We start from the raw sequence: 27,391 nt of genomic DNA, 5'->3' as shown, positions 1-27,391 counted from the left end.
CACCCAAAATGAGGTGGCGGGCCGTAGTTTGGGGACCACTGGATTAAAGGAACAGGCCACGATTAAAAAGATTAAAAGATTAAACAGGCCACGGTTTATGAAATTGGGTTATTTTTACACCACAGCTCATTCTATCATGAGAGGCCTCCATCACCTGCACCCACTTGTGTGTCCATGAAGAGTGACCGGTCAGAGGATCGTATAATAAACTTCAAACATGACGATGGCACAGATGGATCAAGGTAAGGTCATAAAACACTCATAGAATGATCATTTTGATCTGTAAAAAATGTCACATGCAGCCATGCCTAAAGTCTGCTCACTGCACATCTATTAAAGGCTAATGTATTATAATGAATATAATTAATAATAATAATAATAATTATTATTATTATTTTTAATTAATAAATATTCAATGTTCATTATTGAATGTTTAGCTGGAATGATGCTTTTCCATATCATCCTATTTTTAAAGCATGCCTACTTACAGGGTTTATGGGTTTTCTACAGGAATAGCACTCATTAGGAAACTAGATAGTTCGGCCTATTCAAATACATAATGCCCCACCTTGATTACAACCTTGTTATGGCAGAACATTTTTACATGTTAAAAAATGTATTATATATATATATATTATATATATATCGGTTATCAGTTTTCCAATAACTCAAATATCGAAATTGGTAGGTTATCAGCCTTCAAAATACCATATTGGTCAGGCTTTAAAGGAGATGGAGACAAATTGACATACACACACCAAATGCACACACACACACATGCACACAATTAGACACACACACACACACATGTGCGTGCGCAAGCACACAGAAACACACACACACACATATACACACACACACATATACATATACACACACACACACACATACACACAGATGCACACATATACAAGCATACGCAAAAGTTGCAAGAGTAGGTGGAGTAGGAGATGGAGACAAATTGTCAAGCAGGAGAGGATGAGCAGGACTGAGCAGCAGTCATATTTTGTACTGCTATGCGGTACATCTAGTTGTAAAAGATAGTGCAACAGCGACAGTGCAACAATGAACAAGCTTGGCAACGTCAATACACACATAAGCCTAAAACTAAAGGGATCAGTGGGATTAATTGCCTAAATAATAAAGGTTTAGCATCCAAGTTTTACTTCACTTTACAAGCCTTACTTGATCCAAGTTTTACTTCACTTTACAAGCCTTACTTGATCCAAGTTTTACTTCACTTTACAAGCCTTACTTGATCCAAGTTTTACTTCACTTTACAAGCCTTACTTGATCCAAGTTTTACTTCACTTTACAAGCCTTCTACTTGATATGAAGAATATTCAAATTGCTCACGTTTTTCTTTGCTCTCCGTAGCACACTCATGTTTCCGTGAAATGTGTCCTCTTAAATTCCAAAATGAATCTTTACTCACTGGAACAAAGTCAAAGTCAAAGTCAAAGTCTGCTTTATTGTCAATTTCTTCACATGTCAAGACATACAAAGAGATCGAAATTGCGTTTCCCACTATCCCTCGGTGGAGACAAGACATATTTTACCAATTAGGTCCACAGACAAACATAACATTCAAGTAAACAATATAAAAAGTAAAAATAAGAAGGCACATACAATGAAGAAATAAGAGCAGCAAAATTTGGTAGAAATTGTGCAATTGTGCATACAGTAGACAGTCAATATAATAGTGCAAAAGTTAGGCCAATAAATGGCTGAGGTAGTTTTGTGTCACCAGTGTCACCACATGATTGTTCTTGCTCTACATTGTTAGTATCTAGTTGTTTTGTAGGAATAGTACGCTTGTAGGCCCTATGACTTTCAGTTTACTTTCTAAAGTATTTAGCGACTCCATCCCCATCAACAAACTTACTATGGCCAATATCTTTGAAATTTAACGGTCTTGGTTTTACAGTTTTTTTAACTGCTTACACACTAAATCTTTGCTTGTCACACAATGTTCTAAACATAAGTATAAGTATATATACTTTTTTGAACCCGTGAGGGAAATTTGGTCTCTGCATTTATCCCAATCGGTGAATTAGTGAAACACAAACAGCACACAGTGAACACACAGTGAGGTGAAGCACACACTAATCCCGGCGCAGTGAGCTGCCTGCTACAATGGCGGCGCTCGGGGAGCAGTGAGGGGTTAGGTGCCTTGCTCAAGGGCACTTCAGCCGCGGCCCACTGGTCGGGGCTCGAACTGGCAACCCTCCGGTTACAAGTCCAGAGTGCTAACCAGTGGGCCACGGCTGCCCCTAAACATGTCTTCCAAACATCATAACCCCACACCAAATCTGCAAAACCATACACTAATTCTCAATGTTTGACTCAGTTTTCAATTTACTAAAACACATTTTGCATAACACCACACACAATTTTCTACTTAACACACAAAAATCTAACAGGAAGTAACTTGATTTCGTTTTTCACACACAGCCCATCAAAATGCCACACTAAATCACCAGTGCTTCACTCTCTCTCTTCACATGTGTAAACACTCATTACTTTACTGAACACCATCCAATCGTTGCCTTGGTATAGGCCTATGAATAGATACTCTATATGTCCTAGAGGATTTCCGTTTGAAATGTTCAGAACCAATTCAGATTTGAAAGGAAAATTCTTGTAATCGGACTTTAGCTTATAGTAATGTTCTACAAAAAGTCGACTTTATGTAAAACTTGTTTTTTTTACTCTAGTTTTGTTTCTCCCCAAGAACACAATCCCCAATTTTTAGACCTATGAATGCATACACAACCCCCTCCACACACACACATACACACTTTTCTTTGGAAAAAGCAAAGTAATTTGATAGTAGTCAGTCATTTCCGTCTTAGGCAAAATCAGCTTTTTCAAAACTCCATCTACATCTGGTGGTCATTTTGCTTTGTTTTTTTCTTGCTGGCTGTAAATTACTGTATTCACAACAGCAAATTATTCGGGAAAAATTACTATTTTTGGTTTCAATATTGCTTGCATTTTTACTGTGTATTTCAACTTTTTTACGTGAATTCTGGGTGGATTTGGGCATGCCTCAGAGTCGTGGTGTGAGCGGTATCTGAGTGAAATTGAAGCGGAACAGAGCGGCCGCTCTGGTCTCTAAATTAATAAGCGCTCAGCACTCTAACAACATTCCATCCGCTCCTCTCCTCGCTCACTCACACTCCGCTCTGCTCACTAGCTCTGGTGTGTCTGTGTGTGTGTGTGTGTGTGTGTGTCTGTGTGTGTGTCTGTGTGTCTGTGTGTGTGTGTGTGTGTGTGTGTGTGTGTGTGTGCGTGTGTGTGTGTGTGCGTGTGTGTGTGTGTGTCTGTGTGTGTGTGTTTGTCTGTGTGTGTGTGTGTGTGTGTCTGTGTGTGTGTGTGTCTGTGTGTGTGTGTGTGTGTCTGTGTGTGTGTGTCTGTGTGTGTGTGTGTGCATGTGTGTGTGTCTGTCTGTGTGTGTGTGCGCGCATTTGTGCTATAAAGAGGATCCCAGCTCTATATGGGTTTTTGTCACATATTGTATTTTTACACCACAGCTCATTCCATCATGAGAGGCCTCCATCACCTGCACCCACTTGTGTGTCCATGAAGAGTGACCAGTCAAAGGATCAACCTATAGACTTTAAACGTGATGAGGGCACAGATGGATCAAGGCAAGTCCATAAAACAGTGTGTGTGTGTGTGTGTCTGTGTTTGTGTGTGTGTGTGTGTACCTGTATGTCTCTGATCATGCGCTGCACAGAGCAGCTGTGGACTGCAGGTAATAGTGATGTGCAGGTGATGATGCATAGTGGTGTATAGAGGCCTAGTGATGACCTGTGGGTCCACCTGTGGGTGGGGCGGGTGAGCTCCTAGACCAGCCCAGCTGTACATTAAGCTCCTAGACCAGCCCAGCTGTACATTAAGCTCCTAGACCAGCACAGCTGTACATTAAGCTCCTAGACCAGCACAGCTCGTAGACCAGCACAGCTGTGCATTAAGCTCCTAGACCAGCCCAGCTGTGCTGTACATTAAGCTCCTAGACCAGCCCAGCTGTACATTAAGCTCCTAGACCAGCACAGCTCGTAGACCAGCCCAGCTGTGCATTAAGCTCCTAGACCAGCCCAGCTGTGCTGTACATTAAGCTCCTAGACCAGCCCAGCTGTACTGTACATTAAGCTCCTAGACCAGCACAGCTGTACATTAAGCTCCTAGACCAGCACAGCTGTACATTAAGCTCCTAGACCAGCTGTACTGTACATTAAGCTCCTAGACCAGCCCAGCTGTGCATTAAGCTCCTAGACCAGCCCAGCTGTACATTAAGCTCCTAGACCAGCCCAGCTGTACTGTACATTAAGCTCCTAGACCAGCCCAGCTGTACATTACAGTTTTTTACAATTGTTTACACACATTTTCAAAACTCTGTGTCTATTTTTCAAAACTCCACACACAAAACCCACAATTGCTCACACAAAATGCAAGATGCCTCAAATCTCCAGCAAAATGACACACAACATTCAAAATGTCAAAAACACATCTTTAAAGCAAACATTCGCCTCACATTACAAACACTTTTGTCATAATATGACATTTTGGATACATCATGTACACACTGTTGCTCAAAACCTAAAGCTCTTCTGTCTTAGGCTTTCTATATGTATTTACATACAAGAGTGAAAGTTACGGTATCAACAAAGAGAAGTTGAAATACACAGTAAAAATGCAAGCAATACTGAAACCAAAAATAGTGATTTTTCCCAAATAATTTGCTGTTGTGAATACATATTTTACAGCAAACAAGAAAAAAAGCAAAGAAGAATACAGTGACCACTAGATGTACATGGAGTTTTGAAAACACTGATTTTGTTTTTATCGAAAGACAAGTGTGTGTGTGTGGGGGGGGGGTCGTGTACAGTATGTATTCATAGGCCTATAGACCCTTTCAACTGCAGAAACAAACAATTCTACAGTAAGCAATCCTAAGGTATTTCTGGAGGCACAGAAAAATGTATTGAGCTAATGGTACTGTAACATGGGGACAAACAAAAATAGAGTAAAAAGACAAATTTTACATAAAGTCAACTTTTTGTAGAACATTACTGTAAGCTAAAGTCCGATTACTGTAATTTTCAAAGTATCTGCATTGGTTCTGAATACAGTTTTTTACAATTGTTTACACACGTTTTCAAAACTCTGTGTCTATTTTTCAAAACCCCACACACAAAACCCACAATTGCTCACACAAAATGCAAAATGCCTCAAATCTCCAGCAAAATGACACACAACATTCAAAATGTCAAAAACACATCTTTAAAGCAAACATTCGCCTCACATTACAAACACTTTTGTCATAATATGACATTTTGGATACATCATGTACACACTGTTGCTCAAAACCTAAAGCTCTTCTGTCTTAGGCTTTCTATATGTATTTACATACAAGAGTGAAAGTTACGGTATCAACAAAGAGAAGTTGAAATACACAGTAAAAATGCAAGCAATACTGAAACCAAAAATAGTGATTTTTCCCAAATAATTTGCTATTGCGAATACAGTATTTTACAGCAAACAAGAAAAAAAGCAAAGAAGAATACAGTGACCACCAGATGTACATGGAGTTTTGAAAACACTGATTTTGTTTTTTTCGAAAGACAAGTGTGTGTGTGTGTGTGTGGGGGGGGGGGTCGTGTACAGTATGCATTCATAGGCCTATAGACCCTTTCAACTGCAGAAACAAACAATTCTACAGTAAGCAATCCTAAGGCATTTCTGGAGGCACAGAAAAATTTATTGAGCTAATGGTACTGTAACATGGGGACAAACAAAAATAGAGTAAAAAGACAAATTTTACATAAAGTCAACTTTTTGTAGAACATTACTGTAAGCTAAAGTCCGATTACTGTAATTTTCAAAGTATCTGCATTGGTTCTGAATACAGTTTTTTTACAATTGTTTACACACGTTTTCAAAACTCTGTGTCTATTTTTCAAAACCCCACACACAAAACCCACAATTGCTCACACAAAATGCAAAATGCCTCAAATCTCCAGCAAAATGACACACAACATTCAAAATGTCAAAAACACATCTTTAAAGCAAACATTCGCCTCACATTACAAACACTTTTGTCATAATATGACATTTTGGATACATCATGTACACACTGTTGCTCAAAACCTAAAGCTCTTCTGTCTTAGGCTTTCTATATGTATTTACATACAAGAGTGAAAGTTACGGTATCAACAAAGAGAAGTTGAAATACACAGTAAAAATGCAAGCAGTATTGAAACCAAAAATAGTGATTTTTCCCAAATAATTTGCTATTGCGAATACAGTATTTTACAGCAAACAAGAAAAAAAGCAAAGAAGAATACAGTGACCACCAGATGTACATGGAGTTTTGAAAACACTGATTTTGTTTTTTTCGAAAGACAAGTGTGTGTGTGTGTGGGGGGGGGGGGGGGGTCGTGTACAGTATGTATTCATAGGCCTATAGACCCTTTCAACTGCAGAAACAAACAATTCTACTGTAAGCAATCCTAAGGCATTTCTGGAGGCACAGAAAAATGTATTGAGCTAATGGTACTGTAACATGGGGACAAACAAAAATAGAGTAAAAAGACAAATTTTACATAAAGTCAACTTTTTGTAGAACATTACTGTAAGCTAAAGTCCGATTACTGTAATTTTCAAAGTATCTGCATTGGTTCTGAATATTTCAACCGGAAATCCTCTAGGAGCAGATTGAAAGGGTCCATACCTGTATAGAGAGTATATCTATTCATAGACCTTTACTAAGGCAATGATTGGATAGTGTTCAGTAAAGTAAAGAGTGTTTACACATGTGAAGAGAAAGAGTGAAGCACTGGTGATTTAGTGTGGCATTTTGATGGGTTGTGTTTGAAGAACGAAATCAAGTTACTTCCTGTTAGATTTTTGTGTGTTAGGTAGAAAATTGTGTGTGGTGTTTTGCAAAATGTGTTTTAGTCAATTGAAAACTGAGTCAAACAGTGAGAATTAGTGTATGGTTTTGCAGATTTGGTGTCGGGTTATGATGTTTGGAGGACATGTTTAGAAAATTGTGTGACAAGCAAAGATTTAGTGTGTAAGCAGTTGAAAAAAACTGTAAGCTCCTAGACCAGCCCAGCTGTGCTGTACATTAAGCTCCTAGACCAGCCCAGCTGTACTGTACATTAAGCTCCTAGACCAGCCCAGCTGTGCATTAAGCTCCTAGACCAGCCCAGCTGTACTGTACATTAAGCTCCTAGACCAGCCCAGCTGTACATTAAGCTCCTAGACCAGCCCAGCTGTACTGTACATTAAGCTCCTAGACCAGCCCAGCTGTACATTAAGCTCCTAGACCAGCCCAGCTGTACATTAAGCTCCTAGACCAGCCCAGCTGTGCATTAAGCTCCTAGACCAGCCCAGCTGTACATTAAGCTCCTAGACCAGCTGTACTGTACATTAAGCTCCTAGACCAGCCCAGCTGTGCATTAAGCTCCTAGACCAGCCCAGCTGTACATTAAGCTCCTAGACCAGCCCAGCTGTACTGTACATTAAGCTGCTAGACCAGCCCAGCTGTACATTAAGCTCCTAGACCAGCCCAGCTGTACATTAAGCTCCTAGACCAGCCCAGCTGTACTGTACATTAAGCTGCTAGACCAGCCCAGCTGTACATTAAGCTCCTAGACCAGCCCAGCTGTACATTAAGCTCCTAGACCAGCCCAGCTGTACATTAAGCTCCTACACCAGCCCAGCTGTACTGTACATTAAGCTCCTAGACCAGCCCAGCTGTACTGTACATTAAGCTGCTAGACCAGCCCAGCTGTAACCTGGCCCTAGCCAGATGAATTTCGCTCCGCTAGCTCCACTCATCCATCTGGAACCGATCCATTGAAGTGTTGCTTCAGAAGGCTTATGCAAAAAATGCTTGCATATGATTGAATAAGCCACTTGTCCGTCATCTATTGACGTGCTACTTCAACCACTCTCATCGAAGCCAACCCGTGACGCTGATAACAGTCTCACAGTCGCTTCTACGCTATGTCACATCTATGAAACTCCCGCCCTGCGTCCTGATTGGCTAAACCATTAAGTTGGTTGGAGAAATCACTCTCAATGGAAGAGGTCCCAGATGGATGTGAGTGAAGCTAGGCGGAGCTAAGCGGAACAACATTCATCTGGCTAGGGCCAGGTTAGCCCAGCTGTGCATTAAGGCAAACTCATCTCTTCATGCCTGGATGAAGGTTTTTTTTTCCACTCATGCTCATCGTTTCTGCATTTTAATAATACAGACACGGGGAAGGAGATCGAATTTCAAGAGTTTGCAAGAGTTTCAAGAGTTTGCAAGTCAACATAACGACGGCCAATGTTCACATTGTCCAATGGAAATTGAGTTTTGAGGTAACAGGTTAACTAGTGCCACATTTGGTGTTATGATTAGAAAAGTAATAGCTGTCCTGCATGGGATTGACACAGACATTGTAGTATCAGCTATGTTAGCCACTTATTGACCGTGATAAAGATCTCTCAGATTTCTCCAGGAGCCATATTCAGCCAGTCAGTTCCTGACATCTGATTTAGATGTTTGTGTGTGTTTACACAATGAACATCCCAGAACATCCCCATATGGGGAATAATTATTTGTGTTTGCACTATGAAGAACATCCCAGAACATCCCCATCCCCATATCTATCTATCTATAAAGCAAGAAGCATCTGTGTGTCTGTCTGTCTGTGTGTCTGTGGCACGCATATCTCGCTGACGTTGTTTGAATAAGAAATGCAAAAGATATCGTTTTAATATATCGGAAAAAAAGCACATTGGCTTTCGCCGCTAGCCACTCCCCCTCCCACACACCACTGTACTGTAAGCTACCAGTGAGGATAGAAGCAGGGCTTTGGCAGAGCTGGATCAGTGTAGGTTACACGGTTATAAACTTAACATGACTGACCTCAACAATAAAGTGAACTCCGCCAATTTTGCAACAACACGCCAAGACACACAGGTATAGTGGCTCTTCAAAATGACGTAAAAAAATGATGTGCAATAAACGGACACTTCGAATAGCCCAGGCTACTTTGGACTGTCTTTAAACTTTGAATAAGCAAACGACATTTCCAACTGCAAGGTCCTAAATTGAAACGAGCGATAATGGTCCCGAATTAAAAAACGTCTCAGAATGCCACACATCCAGAGCATAACCAGCGACAAGCAACGAGTGGCAGACAGAGTGTGATGTCACTTATAGGCCACCAGAGACTGTTTTTGAGTCACACCGTTGCAAATTTCATATGATGCATCATTCCACAAAATGGTTTGTTTTCTCTATCATCAAGTTATTCAATAGGCTAAGCATATAGCCTTGACTCAAAACAGCTGTTAGGATTATGTCATTTTGATTTGTAAAAAGTGTCACATGTAGCCATGCTTAAATTCTGCTCACTTCACATTTATTATATTATTATATTATCTGTAGGCCTATTCATTATTGAATGCTTACCTGGAATTATGTTTTTCCCTATTCTTTTTTGAAAGCAGGCCTACCTGCAGGCATGTAATTGGGCTACAGGAATAGCATGTTTGAACGGGCACTGCACTAGTGGGGAATAATTATTTGTGTTTGCACTATGAAGAACATCCCAGAACATTCCCATCCCCATATGGGGAATAATTATTTGTGTTTACACTATGAAGAACATCCCAGAACATTCCCATCCCCATATGGGGAATAATTATTTGTGTTTACACTATGAAGAACATCCCAGAACATTCCCATCCCCATATGGGGAATAATTATTTGTGTTTACACTATGAAGAACATCCCAGAACATTCCCATCCCCATATGGGGAATAATTATTTGTGTTTACACTATGAAGAACATCCCAGAACATTCCCATTCCCATATGGGGAATAATTATTTGTGTTTACACTATGAAGAACATCCCAGAACATTCCCATATGGGGAATAATTATTTGTGTTTACACTATGAAGAACATCCCAGAACATTCCCATTCCCATATGGGGAATAATTATTTGTGTTTACACTATGAAGAACATCCCAGAACATTCCCATATGGGGAATAATTATTTGTTTAGCTCATGGTTTGGCTTTGCTTAGTGGGAAGCTCATCTGTAGTGCAGCTGGTGGAAATGGCATAAATGTGAGTGTCTTGGGGATATTCTTGCACTTATTCTCTTTCAAAACAAACAAACACACTCTCTCTCTCTCTCACACTCTCTCTCTCTCTCTCTCTCTCTCTCTCACACACACACACACACACACACACACACACACACACACACACACACACACACACACACACAGCTCTGTAGCTCCTTAGGCTCTATGGGATAAAGTCGGTGGCCTGTAAAGCTATTTTATACCTTTCGACGTTGACTCGACGTTGGTCCTGCCTTGGTATCTCTCACCATATTTCTAGATGCAAGAGTATTTCTTTACATGGACAGTTACAAGTGCAACCTTGTGGTCAAATTATGCAAAATATTTGAGCCCATACCAAGCCCATACCAAGTTTGGTTTTGATGCATCCAAGCCTTATTAACCAGCATTTCAGAATGTTTACCATAGAGTTGGGCCTGTTATAGACTCCAATAGCAAAAGAACCCACACAGACATGCATGCACAACTAATGGAATTCGATTTGTGGTTTGTTTTTCCTTAAATCCTCAGTGGCCAAATGGAAGAATGCAAATCAGATGCTGTCAGTGACCAGGGAGACCTCAAGCGCATATTCCAGGTTTGGATGCAGCCACAACCTGCTGCACTGATATACACCTTTTACATGTTACAGTACAGAACAACAAAATATGGCATTCAAAACCTGGGTATTGTAATGCAAAGTATAACCAGCATATTTGTATACCAGGTGCTTGAGGAGAAGATTATCACCTTTGTGAAGAACGAGCTGAAGAGATTCAAGAAGATTCTGAGTCCAGATTACCAAGAAAACGTTGAGGGTAAAGAGCAGGATGAGAGTGATGCCAGAGAAGGGGCTCTCAAGATGGCACTGCACTTCCTGAGGAACATGAATCAGAATAATATTGCTGACAAACTGCAAGAAAGTATGAAATGTTCCTTTATTTGCATTTGCTTTGGTTTTGATCAGTAATGTCAGAAAACTATACAGTATTAGAGAAACAAAAAATAGCTTGTGTCAGGGTCTTGCATTTTGTGTATTGTTAAGTAGATGGGGGGGGGGGGGGGGTTGTACGATAGACTACAGACTGCATTACTACATTTAACAATTATTTCTAAAATTATTTATAACAATTATTTATCAAATAACAGTTGCAATGTGCAATGTTAACAAACACCATACAAACTATACAACACTGTACATATATTTACAAATATGTGTGTTAAAAAGTGCTAAACAACATAACAACTGAAACAAGAACAGTGAATTAATGTGTGCAATTTTAACAAATACTATACAACTATACAACACTGAAGTGCAAAAGAAAGTGCAAAAAAGTTGCTATATTATTTTTTGAGCAGTTTTGAGCAGCCAGTTGAAATGAGTAGAACAGACAGGTGTTTGTAGGCTACATAACTTTCGATATCTGATAGATAGATAGATAGATAGATAGATAGATAGATAGATACTTTATTGATCCCCAAGGGGAAATTCAAGATATTGCACATCGACAGACCTACGGTTGACTTCAGCCTGTGTCATAGGTTTTTGTTGTGAGGCAGAAAGATCTAGCTTTTGCTGCTTGGAGGATAGTGTTAATTTCGTCAGACGAGACAAGAGGAAATATGTTCGTCAACGACCTTTTTTTTTCATGACTAAGACGAGACGATGACGAGACGGCAGTAATGTCCTGAAACACTGACTAAGACTATCTTAAGATGCATTATTGTTGACGAAAAAAGACGAGACTAAAATGTTTTGCATGAAATAAAAACTAAGATAAAATCTCTCTTCATTTTCGTCTACAAAATGAGAAGACAGAATATCTAGCTGTTACGTTTTTAAAATATTCTGAATGAGTTCATACGCAACAGCTTTCCTGTAGGCTAGTCTATGTGCTGTTGCTGCAACCCTGTGGCTGCAACACGAAACTACATGGAACATGAACACTGGAGATTTCTGCCAGAGTTAGCAAGCTAACTACCTAAGCTTTATGCCACAATGCTACATACCCAGAAGTTGAAGCTTCTCATACAAATTAACATCCCCCAGAATGTCCATACGAAAATGTTCATCATGTAATGTCAACTATTTAACTAGTTAGACTGATGATGCAAAGTTTGCTAGCAAGTAAGCTAATATGGAAAGTTCGCTAGCAAGTTAGCTATGGCTAAGATGGAGAGTCTGTTTGGGGAATGTGTTGTGTTTGGGTGCATATTGCCATCTAGCGAGGCGGAGTAAAACATTAACTTTGGCCTATGACAGTGTTTCTCAAACTTTTTCAGTTTCAGGACCACTTAACTAACCTTATCTAAAAAACAAAAAAGATTAGACCTACTTCAACCATAGCCTATAATTAGTCTACACAATAGGCTTACTGAACCACCTTGCTTATTGTCTTTGCACTTTTCTTATTGTGTGGATTCATACTGTATGATTTAAACTGGCATATCTTACATAGACAGTGTTGCAGAACTGTTTTTACATACAAGTTGGTTCAATATTGCAAACAACTCATCTATATTATATTTTACCACGTCTGCTCGCGGACTACTTGGAATAGTTTGCGGACCACCAGTGATCCCCGGACCACACTTTGAGAAACACTGGTCTACGAATATGACAGTGATCCAGTCAAATCTTTTACTGTCTATGGTCAAATCCCAGCCGAGCTATAACTGTAGCTCGACTTACCTGTGCATGTAAACATACTGACTGACAAAAAATCAGAATGAGTAATTATAACAGACGAGTAGCCCTGTGGACACACAATATTGTTGAAAAATTTAGATGTGTGAAACACTATTTGACTGAAATGGTAATCAGAAATAATTTGTTATAAAAAAAAGACTAAAATGTGTTGACTAAAACTGACTAAGACTAAGATACCTTTAGTTTTCTTTTGACTAAAACTAGACTAATATGACGACACTTTTAGTCAACTAAAACTTGACTAACAAAAATGATATTTGAATGGCTAAATATGACAAAGACTAAAAAGGACATTTCGTCACAAGACTAAGACTAAATTAAAAATAGGTGACAAAATTAACACTATTGGAGGACTTTGCTCCGAGTCCTTCTTTGCTAGTGGATGGCGAGCTATCATCTGTGGTGGGGGTATCGGTGTTTTTGGCCATAGCTGCGTGTGTGAGATGCTTACAACGGATGTCGACATTACATGCACATTCTTGCCTTTGACCACAATGAATTTAAAGTAGTGCTTATATCTCCACCTTGAAAATGCCAACTTTTCATCGGATTGCTCCTGACCTCTGCTGTTTCATCGAATCTCTATTTTAGCTGTTGCGTGTGTGTGGCGCGTGTGCTGGCAAGTGTGTAAAAACACTGGCTCTGATTGGCTATCATAAAACATGACTCTGCCTTAGCCTTAGCCAATCATAATCGCTTACGTCATTATTAACCCACCTCCTCACTAGCTGTGAGCCAGGGGTGCGTTCGGATTACACAGTTTATTCAATCAATGCATAGTAACGCACCGCATTTAACGTCCAGTAATGTTAATGGCGTTGTAACGACAGGGAAAAGTAATTAGTTAGATTACCCTGTTACTGAAAAAATAACGTTGTTACCTAACGCCGTTCTTTTAAACAGCGTTATTCCAAACACTGGTCACTGCTTATGGCAGAGCTGACATAGCATCGCTACAGGCTGTCCTCTTATTATGACCGCCTCGCAGCGAAGCGGCGGTCATATAGGTTTAGTCAGATTTTTTATTTATTTATTTATTTATTTTTCGCATGTCCAAATTTCTGTCAAGGATTCCCGGGACAATGAAAGACCGGGGTACACAAAACTTGGTGGGCATGTAACCCCACATGGTTAGCATGAAACCATCGTTTTTCGTTTTGATCTGTAGCCCCCCTGCTGGACTGGACCCCCCGAAAGGAGGGTAGGGCAGACACAGTTTTCTGTGAATATCTCGAGAACCGTAGGGTTTAGGAGGACCTTTTTTTTTTTGTATGTTGATTCCAAGGGGCCATGTCAACCCATTCCATAACCACTCATTTCATGTATAGCGCCACCTAGTTAAACACAAAAAAGTAAAAATGAGGTGTTGTAATCGCAGGTATCTGTGACCTAACATAGTCAAAACTGCACGAAATTGGAAGTGTAGGATCAGTATGACACCCTCTGAATGCACGCCAAGTTTCGTAGAATTCCGTTCATGGGGGGCCACACAATAAATTAATTTATGTTACTATACACCAACTGGCCTGTAGGTGGCCGGAGACAGTTTTCTGTGAATATCTCGAGAACCGTAGGGCCTAGGAGGTCCACCTTTTTTTTTGTATGTTGGTCTTAAGGGGACATGTCACGCTATCCCATTACCACTTATTTCATGTATAGCGCCACCTAGTTAAAAATTAAAAAGCAACAAATTAGGTGTTTTCATCACAATATCTCTGGCTGACATGGTCAAAACTGCACGAAATTGAAAGTGTAAGATCATTATGACACCCTCCGAATGCATGCCAAGGTTTGTGAACTTTCGTTCATGGGGGGCCTTACAATAAAATAATTTATTTGTACATTTACTGACCGTACACCAACAAGGATTCCTGGGACACTGAAACACCGGGGTACACGAAACTTGGTGGGCATGTAATCCCACATGGATAGCATGGAACCATCATTTTTCATTGGACGATGGACTGGACCCCCCAAAAGGAGGGTAGGGCAGACAGTTTTCTGCGAATATCTTGACAACTGTAGGGCCTAGGATGACCCATTTTTTCCGTATGTTTGCCTCCAGGGGTCATGTTAACCCATTCCATGTGCACACATGTGCATAAACAGATACACACGCACACACATACATTCACAGTAATCATACGTATGACACATACTCACACAGTAGACATAGGTATGCATGCATGCACATGCACAAACACACATATGCAAGCAAACACACAAGCACACAAACACACACACACACCCACACACATAAACATAAACGTGTACACGCATACATGCACACAATTCAAGAATTTCTCAGAATTATGAACAGGCAAGATGGGGGTGGGGTTGTATAAAATTAATTTTACATGTGAAATCTATGAACTAATCATGTTTTGGTACTTGTTGTCTAGCAGATACAAGTGAGAATTGAGTGTGGATAATGCAATATAGTGAGACAGTTAGAATCATATAGGCCTTTCAGCGTGATTTATTTTTGTGGAAAAAATGTGCTGGACTGGGCGGCGGTCATATTTTGTACCGCTCTGCGGTACATCTAGTTTATTTACAGGCTATCCTCTCCCTGTATGCTTATTTTCATGCAGGTAATCAGACTGTTGCCCTGCAGCCTGTTCCACAAGTCTGTCTTGATCTATACACAGAGAGTAAATGAAGTTTAGATTATTTTATACTTTTGTGTAAGATTTACAATTAATTAGAATGTTTGGCGAGCGATGATAGCGTGATGACATTCAACCACCAGATGCCGCTGTTCGGACGCATCACACGATTCGGAGGCATGTCACATATACCCTTAAATCTTCAAATTATGGCTGGGATTCTATTTATAGCCCGGCCTCGGATAGTAGCCGGGAGCGTGGTCGATTCGGACAAATAAAGGCTGGCCCCCAAATACAAGCCGGGGTAATAATTGCCTACCAATTGCCTATGACTATTAATATTTATTAATATTATTAATATTTTATATTGTTAGTTGGTTTAATACTGTTGCCAATGAAAAGTCGTTGTCCCAGTGGGTTTCAACACGTAGCTCTCAAGCTACTAGTCGCTTGCCGCCCCCTTCTGAGCTTGCCAGAGGCTGAAGCAGTAGACTGCTACATTTAAACACAATTGTTGCCGCGAGGCATTCCAGCCTACGAATTTAATAAAAAAGTAAATCATGCATAATTAAAAAAATAACTCAATTTAAACTACTGTAGGCCTACATGGCAATACAATAAGGTTTCCATTACAGGACAGCGCACGTTCAATGAATGAATGAACGCGACTGCCTGTCTCGCAAATAAACAGCGGGTGGAAATCCCAACACTCTTTCAACTACATGAAACTTAATTTAAACAGAAACAGATATCAGTGCCTATCAGTCCCAACATTAAGCAATATAATCAAACAGTCCAAAAGTAAATTAAAGGGTAACTTGGCAACTATTTCAACGTAATAAACCCGTTTAGAAATCATTTGGATGGTTAAATGACCTGTTCCAGTGAAAATGGTGACTTTCCCCGCTGCCCCTAGCGTCCTCAGGCGGAAAACCAACCTTGCAACATTGAGACTACCGTCCCGACAGAGAAGTGAGAAACAAGAAACTCGTTTTAAATCGTGTTTCTTACCTTGTAACATCCACATAGTTCTGCCAAACTTATGCTAACTGTTCGCTAGCTCAGGGGTTCCCAAAGTGGGGAGGACGGCGAGGGGTGGGTCGCGAAATGATTTCCATAAATCAAATAAATTTGGAAAAAATTAAATTCTGAAAAATTATGACTGGATAAGATCACCATTCACTGTAACCACCGCAAGTCATCTGTCAGCCGGCATGGAGGACGCACTGGTTAAGCTGTCATGTGACCGCACTTTAAAGACAGATTTTAATTCCAAGACGCTTGCTGAGTTCTGGATTTCAGTCGAGAGGGAATATTCACAGCTATCCAAGTACATATGTTTACAACAGTTTGTGGATATTACCCTGACTGAGATATTCTTCTGTTAAAGCAACACTAAAGAATGTTTTGTACATTAAAATATTGTTTACAAAATCATCAACTCGTAACAGGGTGAACGGCACTTCTGCATTCTCTTCGCGACCCTCTATCGGCTATAACCGCACTATGCAAGTTTGCCAGATCGGGTAGCGGATCTGTAGTTCGATGGAATGACACATAAGAAACTACAAATTTGACTTGCTTCTGATGTCGCAATACATTATACTTTCATAAAATCATGCAACGTACTCTACCTTGTCTGTAGACATCGTTATTTCCAAAGCCAGTCCTGGATAAACAAGCGTGCGTGCGACAGGAAAAGTGCTTTGGTGTTGCTTTAATATGGAAATTAAAGTAATGTTTCAAAGTTAAGTTGCACATGACAGCAATAATGTGTACTCATGGATATTATTTTTTGACTAAGGTATTCTGCTTTTATCATATAGTAAAGTTCTATATGTAAAATCATAACAGGCTGCTCTGTTCTTTTGTGTTGTCGTTAAGCTGTTTGGATAAGCCTAGTGCGTATGGCCGGTGCGCACATTTTATTTTATTTTTTGAGTCACATCCAGGGATAGTGGGGGTCGCCAGTCTCTGGCACGGTTATTTTGGGGGTCGCGGGTTGAAAAGTTTGGGAACCCCTGCGCTAGGTTGTAAACAAATCCATGTGCTTTATCGTTACCTTTTCCCACAGTTTGAAATAGCATAATGCACAATTTCTCCAGCAGAGGGGGAAATCCTGCCAAGTTTCCCTTTAAATCCCAAACCAAACCAAAAATCGTATTCTTTTGATAGCCTACCGGTATGCCACTCCAAACAAAATGCATGTCTCACAATAAAACACAGGTAAGAAATAAAGGCCTGCCTCGATTACAAGCCTGTCCCAAATAAAGGCCTGTGCTTTGCGCAGCCTAAGTAAATAGTATAACCTGCCATAATTTGAATATTAACAGCATTTAAAGATTGTAAAAACGTCCAATTCATGGCATGTTTTTTATCGTTATTTTTTTAATGTGTTCTGCAGAGAAGGGAGACTGGCTTTGGTCAGGGTTTGGAATGAAAGGGAGAAAACAGTACAGAGCAACACGGCTCATAGCGCTCATACACATCATATCTTTTTGACGAGGTAGTTATTGTGGTAGGCGTGTGTTGCTAAGGCTGGGTAATAGGTGATATTTATTTCCATTTGAAATTAAACATCAATAAGGCACTAAAAGCCATTTGTTTTATTTGTTTCATGCTTTTCTGTAGTGGAACTTGCTGTAGTGTGGCAGAAAAGAAATCTCAAGAACAAGTACCAGAGTGTGTTTGAAGGAATACCCAAGCAAGGGAGCTCTGCTCTGCTGGAAAAGATCTACACAGAGGTCTACATCACAGAGGGAGGAAGTGGAAAAGTAAATAAGGAGCATGAAGTCAGGCAGATTGAGTCCAGATCCAAGAGACCAGCTGGACAGGAGACACCAATCAAATGCAGAGACATCTTTAAGCCCTTACCTGGCCAAGACAAACCAATCAGAAGTGTCATCACAAAGGGAGTAGCTGGAATTGGCAAAACTGTCTCGGTTCAAAAGTACATCCTAGACTGGGCTGAGGGGAAAGAAAACCAGGATATCCACTTCATATTTCCACTGCCTTTTCGGGAGCTCAACAGCATGAAAGAAAAACAACTCTCTTTGAAGGATCTTCTTCACAAGTTTTTTTCAGATATTAAGCTGTTAACATTTCCTAGCCAGGGGAAGTACAAAGTGTTGTTCATCTTTGACGGTCTGGACGAGTGTCGACTCCAACTAGACTTTCAGAAAAATGAAATATTGACTAAAGTGACAGAGGTCACTTCATTGGATGTTCTGCTGACAAATCTCATCAAGGGGAATCTGCTTCCCTCTGCTCTCCTTTGGATCACCTCTCGACCAGCAGCAGTCAATCAAATCCCTCCCGAGTGGGTTGACCGGGTCACAGAAGTACAAGGGTTCAGCGACCCTCAGAAAGAGGAGTACTTTAGAAAGAGGATCAGTGATCAGACTCTTGCCGGCAAAGTTATCACTCACATAGCATCATCAAGAAGCCTCCACATTATGTGCCACATACCAGTGTTTTGCTGGATTGCTGCTAATGTTATTGAATTTCTTCTTAAGACTGAAGGAGGTAAGGAAGTTCCAAAGACTTTGACAGAAATGTACACATATTTCCTTGTTTTTCAAAACAAGCAGAGGAGTCTGAAGTTTGGAGGAGTTTATGACACAGATCCACAGTGGAACCGGGCTAGTCTCCTTGCTCTTGGAAAGTTGGCCTACGAGCAGCTGAAAAAGGGCCACCTGATCTTTTATGAAGATGACCTGAGAGAGAGTGGTATTGATGTCAGAGAGGCAGCAGTACACTGTGGCATCTGCACGCAGATCTTTCAGGAAGAGTCAGGCCTTCATCAGGAAAAGTTGTACTGCTTTGTGCATCTGAGCATCCAGGAGTACCTTGCAGCTTTGTACGTGATCCTGATGTTAATAACTGAGGGGAAAGATCTCATGTCCCCACAGCAACCCCCCAGAACAGTGTTTCAGCTTCTGAAATGGCAAACAACGGACAAATCCATGACCACCTTACAGAAGAGTGCTGTGGACAAAGCATTGGAACATGAAGATGGACGCTTTGATCTTTTCCTCCGTTTTCTTCTTGGCCTCTCTCTGGAATCCAACCAGAGACTCTTGACTGGCTTAATAAAGAAAGTACAACATGAAAGCAAAGAGGAAATAGGCAGCTACATTAAGACAAAGATCAGGGAGATGCCATCATCAGAAAGAGTTATCAACCTCTTCCACTGTCTGAATGAAGTCAATGATCACTCCTTAGTGGTGGAGGTCCAGAGCTTCCTGAGTGCAGGGACACTTTCTGCAGCCAAACTTTCATCCACCCAGTGGTCAGCTCTCGTGTTTGTGCTTCTGACGTCAGAAGAAAAGCTGGATGTGTTTGACTTGAAGAAGTACATCAGGTCTGATGAATGTCTCCTAAGGCTGCAGCCAGTAGTGGAGGAATCCCAAAAGGCTCTGTGAGTAGGATAGTAGTAGTTATGGGCCGAAGTGTGTGTGTGTGTGTGTGTATGTGTGTGTGTGTGGGGGGGGGGTTAATAACATTTAAGTTAATATTAAGTATGATTTAGAAGCACAACAACACTAATGTACTTATGGTATCAAAGTCCTAGAGAGTCTGTTAACTGGTGGAATGTTTCCCCCTTAAGGCTCAGCAGTTGTGGGCTCACTGAGAGGAGCTGTGCAGGTCTGGCTTCTGTCCTCACCAAAGCGTCTTCAAAACTGAAACATCTGGACCTCAGTGTCAACAGTATTGGAGATGTTGGGGTCCAAGAATTGTGTAGTGGACTGGGTGACCCAAACTGTACACTGGAGACACTCAGGTAAGACATTTCAGTATCCCATAATAATCAGTTATTTTGTGTAGTGAGTATCCCAACTGTAAACTGGAGAAACTACAGTGAGTATCACAAGACCAAATACTGAGTTGCTATCAGTGAATTTGACAGTGTGTTTTTAACTCTTTTTCTCACTCAAACACAAATACAAACACTCTATTGAGTCAGTCAGTTACTCTCTCACTCACCTACACAATCACTCACACTATAACACAACACACACACACACACAACACACACACACACACACACACACACACACACACGCACACATATGCTTACACACACACACATACACACACACACACACACACGCCCACAAACACACACACATTTTCTTTACACGTGATTTATTAGCTGAGGTTTATACATTGATGTTGCTAAATTTCTTCAGCTATGAGGTTAATACATGCAGAAAACACTGACCTTAGCTTATACTTGGCTTATACACAATGCGGCTGATACACAGCAAACTACTGTATACAGTTTACCAAACTACAGTATCGCAGGAGAAAAGCTAAACACATGCTACCTATATAAAACCTCCAGATATACTTGGAAAACTGCATTTTGTGTGTTTTCTGGTGCATTGACTAAATAATCCTTTCCTTCTAGGCTCTCTGACTGCAGTATCACAGAGAAGGGCTATGCTAGTCTGGCTTCAGCCCTGAGGTTAAATCCCAAACACCTCAGAGAGCTTGATCTCAGAGGAAATGATCCAGGGAAATCTGGAGTCAGACTGCTTATAGACCTAAAGGAGGATCCACAGTGTACACTGAGCAATGTCCAGTAAGTATATTTCTGGAAGAACAGTGGACAGTCCAGTTGTGTGTTAAAGAGTATCAAAGGCTTCACATGGACATATTTTATCAAGCTCTCTTCTCTCTTTTATCAATTGGTCTCTAATGACCAGACATGAACATGCTATTTGAAGGGACAGATAAGCTGATGTCCTGCAGAGAAAACTGAACCTGTGAGATTTAAAGCTGCAGCACCAGGCCAAGCAGATGAAATAATAACACACACACAAACATGTAGCAATTCACCCTTTCCCCTGAAAACAGCATACTGTATGTAGCAGGTCATCATTTCATTATTACTCGATTGTCTGACTTGCCAAAGTCTTTGAGTCTTTTCATGTCCAAATCAGTGTTGTTTATGTCAGGTGAGATAAAAGGTTTGTTGTCCTCCTTGTTTGTCCAGGTTCCTGAAAAGTAGTGCTGCTGAGGAAGCCTGTGCTGCTGTGGCTTCAGCTGTGGGTTCAAACCCCTTACTCATGACTGAGCTGGATCTGAGTAAGCGCATACCAGGAGTCTTGGGAGTGATTCAGCTGTGTGCTTTACTGCAGGATCCCCACTGCACACTGCACACATTACGGTTAGTGGATGTTGTTGCATTCACTTCACATAAAACAGCTGGGGCTATAGGGGGTGTTGCTGTGATGTTATAAAATGATGATCAGTTCTGTGCCTTCAAACACACACAAACCACTGAGTCAGTCAGTCTCTCTCACTCACTTACACAATCATTAACATTATAACAACACACACATACACACACACACACACACACACACACACACACACACACACACACACACAATCACAAACACATCACTGAGTCAGTTAGTCACTCTCACTCACACAATTTCTTACACTATAACATGACAAATACGCCCACATACACACAAACACACACACGCACACACACAAACACAAGTTGCACGTTTAGTTTGGAGACCCGTGTTTGAGACCAGATGGGGTTATACTCTCTCCCTTCTTACACACAAACACAATTCTTACACACAAACACAACACAACACACACACACACACACACACACACACATACACACACACACACACACACACACACACACACTGTTTCTCCACATTGAATATTTGATTGTCCAAAAGGAAATGAAGATGAAGTATTTCTCCTACTTCTCTCTACAGCCTGGATAACTGCAGTATTGGAGAGGAAGGCTTTAGAGCTCTTGCATCAGCACTGAGATCAAACCCCTCACACATGAGAGAGCTGCAGCTGAGTGGGAATAAAGCAGGAGACTCAGGAGTGAAGCATCTTTCTTCTCTTCTGGAGGATCCCAACTGTAAACTGGAGAAACTACAGTGAGTATCACAAGAACAAACACTGAGTTGCTATCAGTGGATTTGACAGTGTGTTTTTATCTCTTTTTCTCACTCAAACACAAACACACCACTGAGTCAGTCAGTCACTCTCACACTCACACCTTTACACACACTATAAACACAATAAACACACACACTCACACACATACACACACACACACACACACACACACACAAACACACACACACATTTTCTATACCTGTAATTTCCCAACTATTAGCTGAGGTTTATATGTTGATTTTGCAACATTTCTTCAGCTATGACGTTAATACACGGTGGCAGTTAATATGGTATTAATATGGTTTTGTTTTTTAAACAAATAAAATAAAACACTGTCCCGTGGCTTATACACAATGTGGCTAATACACTGGAAATGAATACAGTTTTGCAGGAGAAAAGCTAAACACATGCTTCCTATAAAACCTTCAGATATACTTGGAAAACTCCATATTATGCGTTTTCTGGTGCATTGACTAAATAGTCCTTTCCTTCTAGGCTCTCTGACTGCAGTATCACAGAGAAGGGCTGTGCTAGTCTGGCTTCAGCCCTGAGGTTAAATCCCAAACACCTCAGAGAGCTTGATCTCAGAGGAAATGATCCAGGGAAATCTGGAGTCAGACTGCTTTTAGACCTAAAGGAGGATCCACAGTGTACACTGAGCAATGTCCAGTAAGTATATCTCTGGAAGAACAGTGGACAGTCCAGTTGTGTGTGAAAGATTGTTAAAGGCTTTACATGGACATATTTTATCAAGCTGGTGAAGTTTCAGACTGCTTGCTGTTGACTTTGTTGTGATAGAAACACCTTCTGTAGAGATTCAGTTGGTCTCTAATGACCAGACATGAACATGATATTTGAAGGGTCCAGATAAGCTGATGTCCTGCAGAGAAATCTGAACCTGTGAGATTTAAAGCTGCAGCACCAGGCCAAGCAAATAAAATAATAACACACATACAAATGGGTAGCAATACACCCTTTCCCCTGAAAACAGCATATGTACAGTGGGCATCGCTTTCAAATGACCACTTCATTCGCGCATTACGAGGCGTGAAGCTGCGTGAAGCTTTAGTACCACTTTCAGCCACTGTGCGTCGCTCTGCCACTGTACATCGCTCTGCCTGCCGCCCTTTCTGAAAAAGCTCGATTTACCTCGATTTAGGCTACTTGGGTATGGCTTAAGGCTTGACTACACGGTGGTAACGGAAATCGAAATTTGCTGTCTACATTATTGTCAGTGTTGGGTTAACGCAACTACGCAAATCAAAACAGTGGTGTGATAATTGAGCCAGTAGAGAAATAACTGTTCAGAATTAATCTGTAGCCTTGGGTAGGCTTCTGCGACGTTTTTAACAGGCTACGATATAGAGGCTTAGACAACTATGACCCACGTAATTTGCCCTACATCTTGACTGCAATGTAGTCAATTGACTGCTTGACATGTCATTTTATTTTTCTGTACAATAAACAATTACATCTGCTTTATGCCGCAGAATTACATTCATATTTGGAACTTACATAGTCCAATGCATCGTTACACTACGTTAGTGTTTCCCAAAACCATAGTAGCAACGAACGTTCGCAACCACTATCGTAAAGTTGTGTAGTTACAACAACACCTCTCGACCTGTGGTAGAATGCTAGTAGAAGCATAGTTCCCGGGGTCTTCGTGTCAAAGACGTCACTGACGCCAGTTATTTGTTTGCAAATTAATAATTATAAATATATTTAGGTTTCTAATTGATATTTACACTTCTAACCACCATACATCCATATTTTAAAATGCCCAAGGCAGAAAATACATAAATTAAAAGTCAATTTGCAGCCATGTGCACGTAAGTAAGTCACACACCTGCAGATAATAATAAGGTGGTGCGCACTTTTTGACGAGTCAGCTGAGAATATGTAGCCTTTGATTTTCATGGAGGGGGGAGTCCTTGTTAGTTTACGCAAGAAGGCTGATTCTGATTTTGATAATATGATCTGCACAAAAGATAAACTTAGGTAAACAACGATGTCAATATTGTTGTCAAAATCTTAACCCAGATTCAAACTCTTGGACAGGGAACTGGTAACTGCTGTGCAACGGCGGCTGTCATCTGCCGGCCTTAACGCAATGCGCCACAGAAATATGTGCAGGTGCCCGTTCACATAGTCAATTGACTGCTTGACAGGTTATTTTTATTTTTCTGTACAATAAACAAATACATCTGCTTTATGCCGCAGAATTACGCACTTGGCCAGCCTATAGAACGGGCACATTTTGGAGAGAATAGAAAATGTACCGCACGCAAGAATCTGTAGGCTATTTGTGGCTGGTTACCAGCAAACAATCTTTAATGCATTAACTAAAGACGTCAAACCTTTTCTAAACAATACAAACAGAAAGGATGCAGCAGGCAGCAAATATAGAAGAGTCATTTCCAGTGGAAGAACAAAATGCTGAATGAAGCCCAAAGATATGAAGGCATATCTGGCAAGTTGTTATTTTTTGAAGACGTAAATGGTTGGGCTATAGGCCTAGTTTGCAAGAAGGTGACATAAAGCGTGAGCATGCCACACTATCCACAGCTGTGGTAGCGGGGGGTAGGAGGATTACTGTTAGCGCAGGATTTATATAAAATTCTTCAACAGAAGGCCTGCCTGCAGGCTTGCCCAAAAAAAGGCCTGTGGTTTGCACAGCCTACAGTAAGTTGGTCAGGGAGTTAGGAGTCCTCTACACTTCTTTTAAGCTGTCTCAGAGGTGGAAAGTTGCGTTCGTTGGGGGCAGGGCCGAATTAACATATCATAGACCCTTGGGAACAAATGTCTGATGGCCCCCCCTGCCCCCCAGCCAACGTGAATCGGGCGGTCAGTTAATAGGCCTATCTGTGAGGCCAAGCCTCACCAAGTAGCCCGTTTGTTTACAACTAACATTACATTTAATTAAACTGCTTATGCTATGCCGAAATAGTTTCAACATTTTGAATATCAGTGTCGGGTGAATTAGGAAATGCCTTATGGCTGAAAGCTGCTTGGGATCCTCCCTGTCAAGCAAATAACCATACAAAAAGTTAAAAACAGATGACATGATGCGTGTCACTGACATAATGCGCAAATAATATAGCCTAGATATTCCAATAAATTCAAATACATGTGTTTATTTTAGAGGGGATATTCGAACGTCATTTTTGAGCAATTTTGACAGCCCTAGTCCACTGTAGGCTACGCCAATCGTCTATTAACACCTTCCACCAAACCCCGGTGAGTGGGGGTCGCTATAATGCGTGTGAAATAGCACCATTGAGTAGCCTATGCGAAATAGCCTTAAAATCGTTCCGGTGTTGTGTGCCTTCTGGTTTCTCCACCTACTGGTTTCCTTGTGCGTGCATGCGCTGCAGCAGTTGTCAGACATTCACAAACAAGTTGTTTTAGGCGGTTTGAAGTCGCTTTTCATACGCCATGAGCGCTCAGCTACATTACAGCCACTCGGACAAAAGACATGTAAAAAAATATATGTTTTGAAAACTATCATTAAACTGGATCCGATCCCGCAAAAGCAACACACGCGTGACTCTCTCCATCCTGATTCCCTACTCTTTGAGCCAACTTATATGTTACGCGAATCAATTAACTATTGTAGGCTACCATTAATTAATAACGTAGGTAACACCCAGGTAACATGTTGTCCAGGCTATCTGAAACAAGGGGTTGCCTCTCATCTACAACAACTGGTTACCTTGGGCTGCTACAGTCGTCAGTGCACTGTGCACAGTAGGCCTATGCTACTCTTTGTGGTTGATCAACTAAAAATAAAAGATGTATTTGGTGATGACGTTATTGTAGGCCTAGTAGACCTAAATTCTGAGAAATGAAATGGTACGAGAAACGATCTACATAGCGCACAGTGTTGCGCGGTCTGCCCGAAATTAAGCGGTCGCCCGCGGATGACCGCAGTCACCCGCGGTTATGAGTCATAAACAAAATATTTTAATGATATTCGGGTAATTTGAGGGCGGGTCAGTTAAAATTAATTAAATATATATATTCTACAAATAGGCCTACTTAAAATATCACGAGAAAGCTAGCATCAATACAGTAAAGCATCAATACAGTAAAGTCAACAGTAAAGAAGCTGAAGACGCGAGTTAAAATAATAAAGACACCCCTTCAGGAAAAGCGATATAGGCTATGGGAAATATTGGGAAAAGTTCTTAAAGAAGATGACAGTAGTACAAGTTATGGTCTATGTAGGCCTACTTCTTGCGAAGCCATTTAAAAGTATGACAGCCAAAACGGGCAGCCTGCAGGAATAAATGTTATGGCACAGACTACACAGCCATACCTACCGGTATGTATAGGTTCGCGCATGCATAAAAGTTACCTTAGTTCGTTGTGTTTGTGACTTTAAGCAGTGGATGTGCTTTAGTAAATGTGCTTTGTGCTTCATTCAGCATTATAAACCAGTTCTTACGCTAACGTTTTGACCAGCAATGTATCTCTCTTGCCTATACCTTGCCTCACCATTTCTGTTTTCGAAAGAAAGATGTATGTCCATGGCCTTCAAATCTTATCCTAGTGTTCTAATCCTTGGTGGTTGCGTGTGTGCTTGCGCTCTTATTCTCATTCTCTCTCCTGCGCAAACATTATGTCCTGCATGCCTACTGCGTGTAGTTCTACCGCATAAAGTTTCGCAAATAAATTAGTTTGTTTTACAGAAATGGCCTACTGTCACACTGCTTGCAGGCTATAACCAAAAGCACACATTTTGTAAATAAGCGGGTCGGGTAATTTTGTCCTAATTAATATTCGCGGTCCGAGTTGCGGTCGGGTTGATTAAAATATCGGGCGACCGCGGGCCGCTTGTGACCAAACCCGCGCAACACTGCACCAGACCGCGATGTCTTCAAGGGTTGAATGAAGGGAGTTTTTTGCGTCCCTGCGCAATTGACTTTGTATACTCGCGCTTTTGTCTTTCCTATTTTGCAGTCAGCGCATATTGGAA

The 27,391-nt window shown here is 40.9% G+C and overlaps 1 protein-coding gene across 1 annotated transcript in view; it reads left to right on the top strand.

Moving 5' to 3' along the window:
* LOC143127154 (uncharacterized) overlaps window positions 1-27,391 on the top strand; it is a 62,788-nt gene that overhangs the window by 10,311 nt on the left and 25,086 nt on the right. Inside the window, exons 3-12 of the mRNA XM_076288465.1 lie at window positions 126-242; window positions 3,537-3,653; window positions 10,675-10,741; window positions 10,871-11,066; window positions 18,094-19,882; window positions 20,072-20,245; window positions 20,876-21,049; window positions 21,464-21,637; window positions 22,215-22,388; window positions 22,906-23,079. Of these exons, the coding sequence (XP_076144580.1) occupies window positions 126-242; window positions 3,537-3,653; window positions 10,675-10,741; window positions 10,871-11,066; window positions 18,094-19,882; window positions 20,072-20,245; window positions 20,876-21,049; window positions 21,464-21,637; window positions 22,215-22,388; window positions 22,906-23,079 (3,156 nt within the window). The remainder of the gene's footprint in view (window positions 1-125; window positions 243-3,536; window positions 3,654-10,674; window positions 10,742-10,870; window positions 11,067-18,093; window positions 19,883-20,071; window positions 20,246-20,875; window positions 21,050-21,463; window positions 21,638-22,214; window positions 22,389-22,905; window positions 23,080-27,391) is intronic.

This window comes from Alosa pseudoharengus, unplaced genomic scaffold, assembly GCF_046254945.1.
Source record: "Alosa pseudoharengus isolate Yale_2024_CS ecotype anadromous, Long Island Sound unplaced genomic scaffold, YU_APseudo_1.1 YU_APseudo_1.1_scf_17, whole genome shotgun sequence".
Classification (NCBI taxonomy): Eukaryota; Metazoa; Chordata; class Actinopteri; order Clupeiformes; family Clupeidae; genus Alosa; species Alosa pseudoharengus.
Note: the sequence above shows the minus strand (reverse complement) of the source record. Positions and strands in the feature narration are given on the sequence as shown.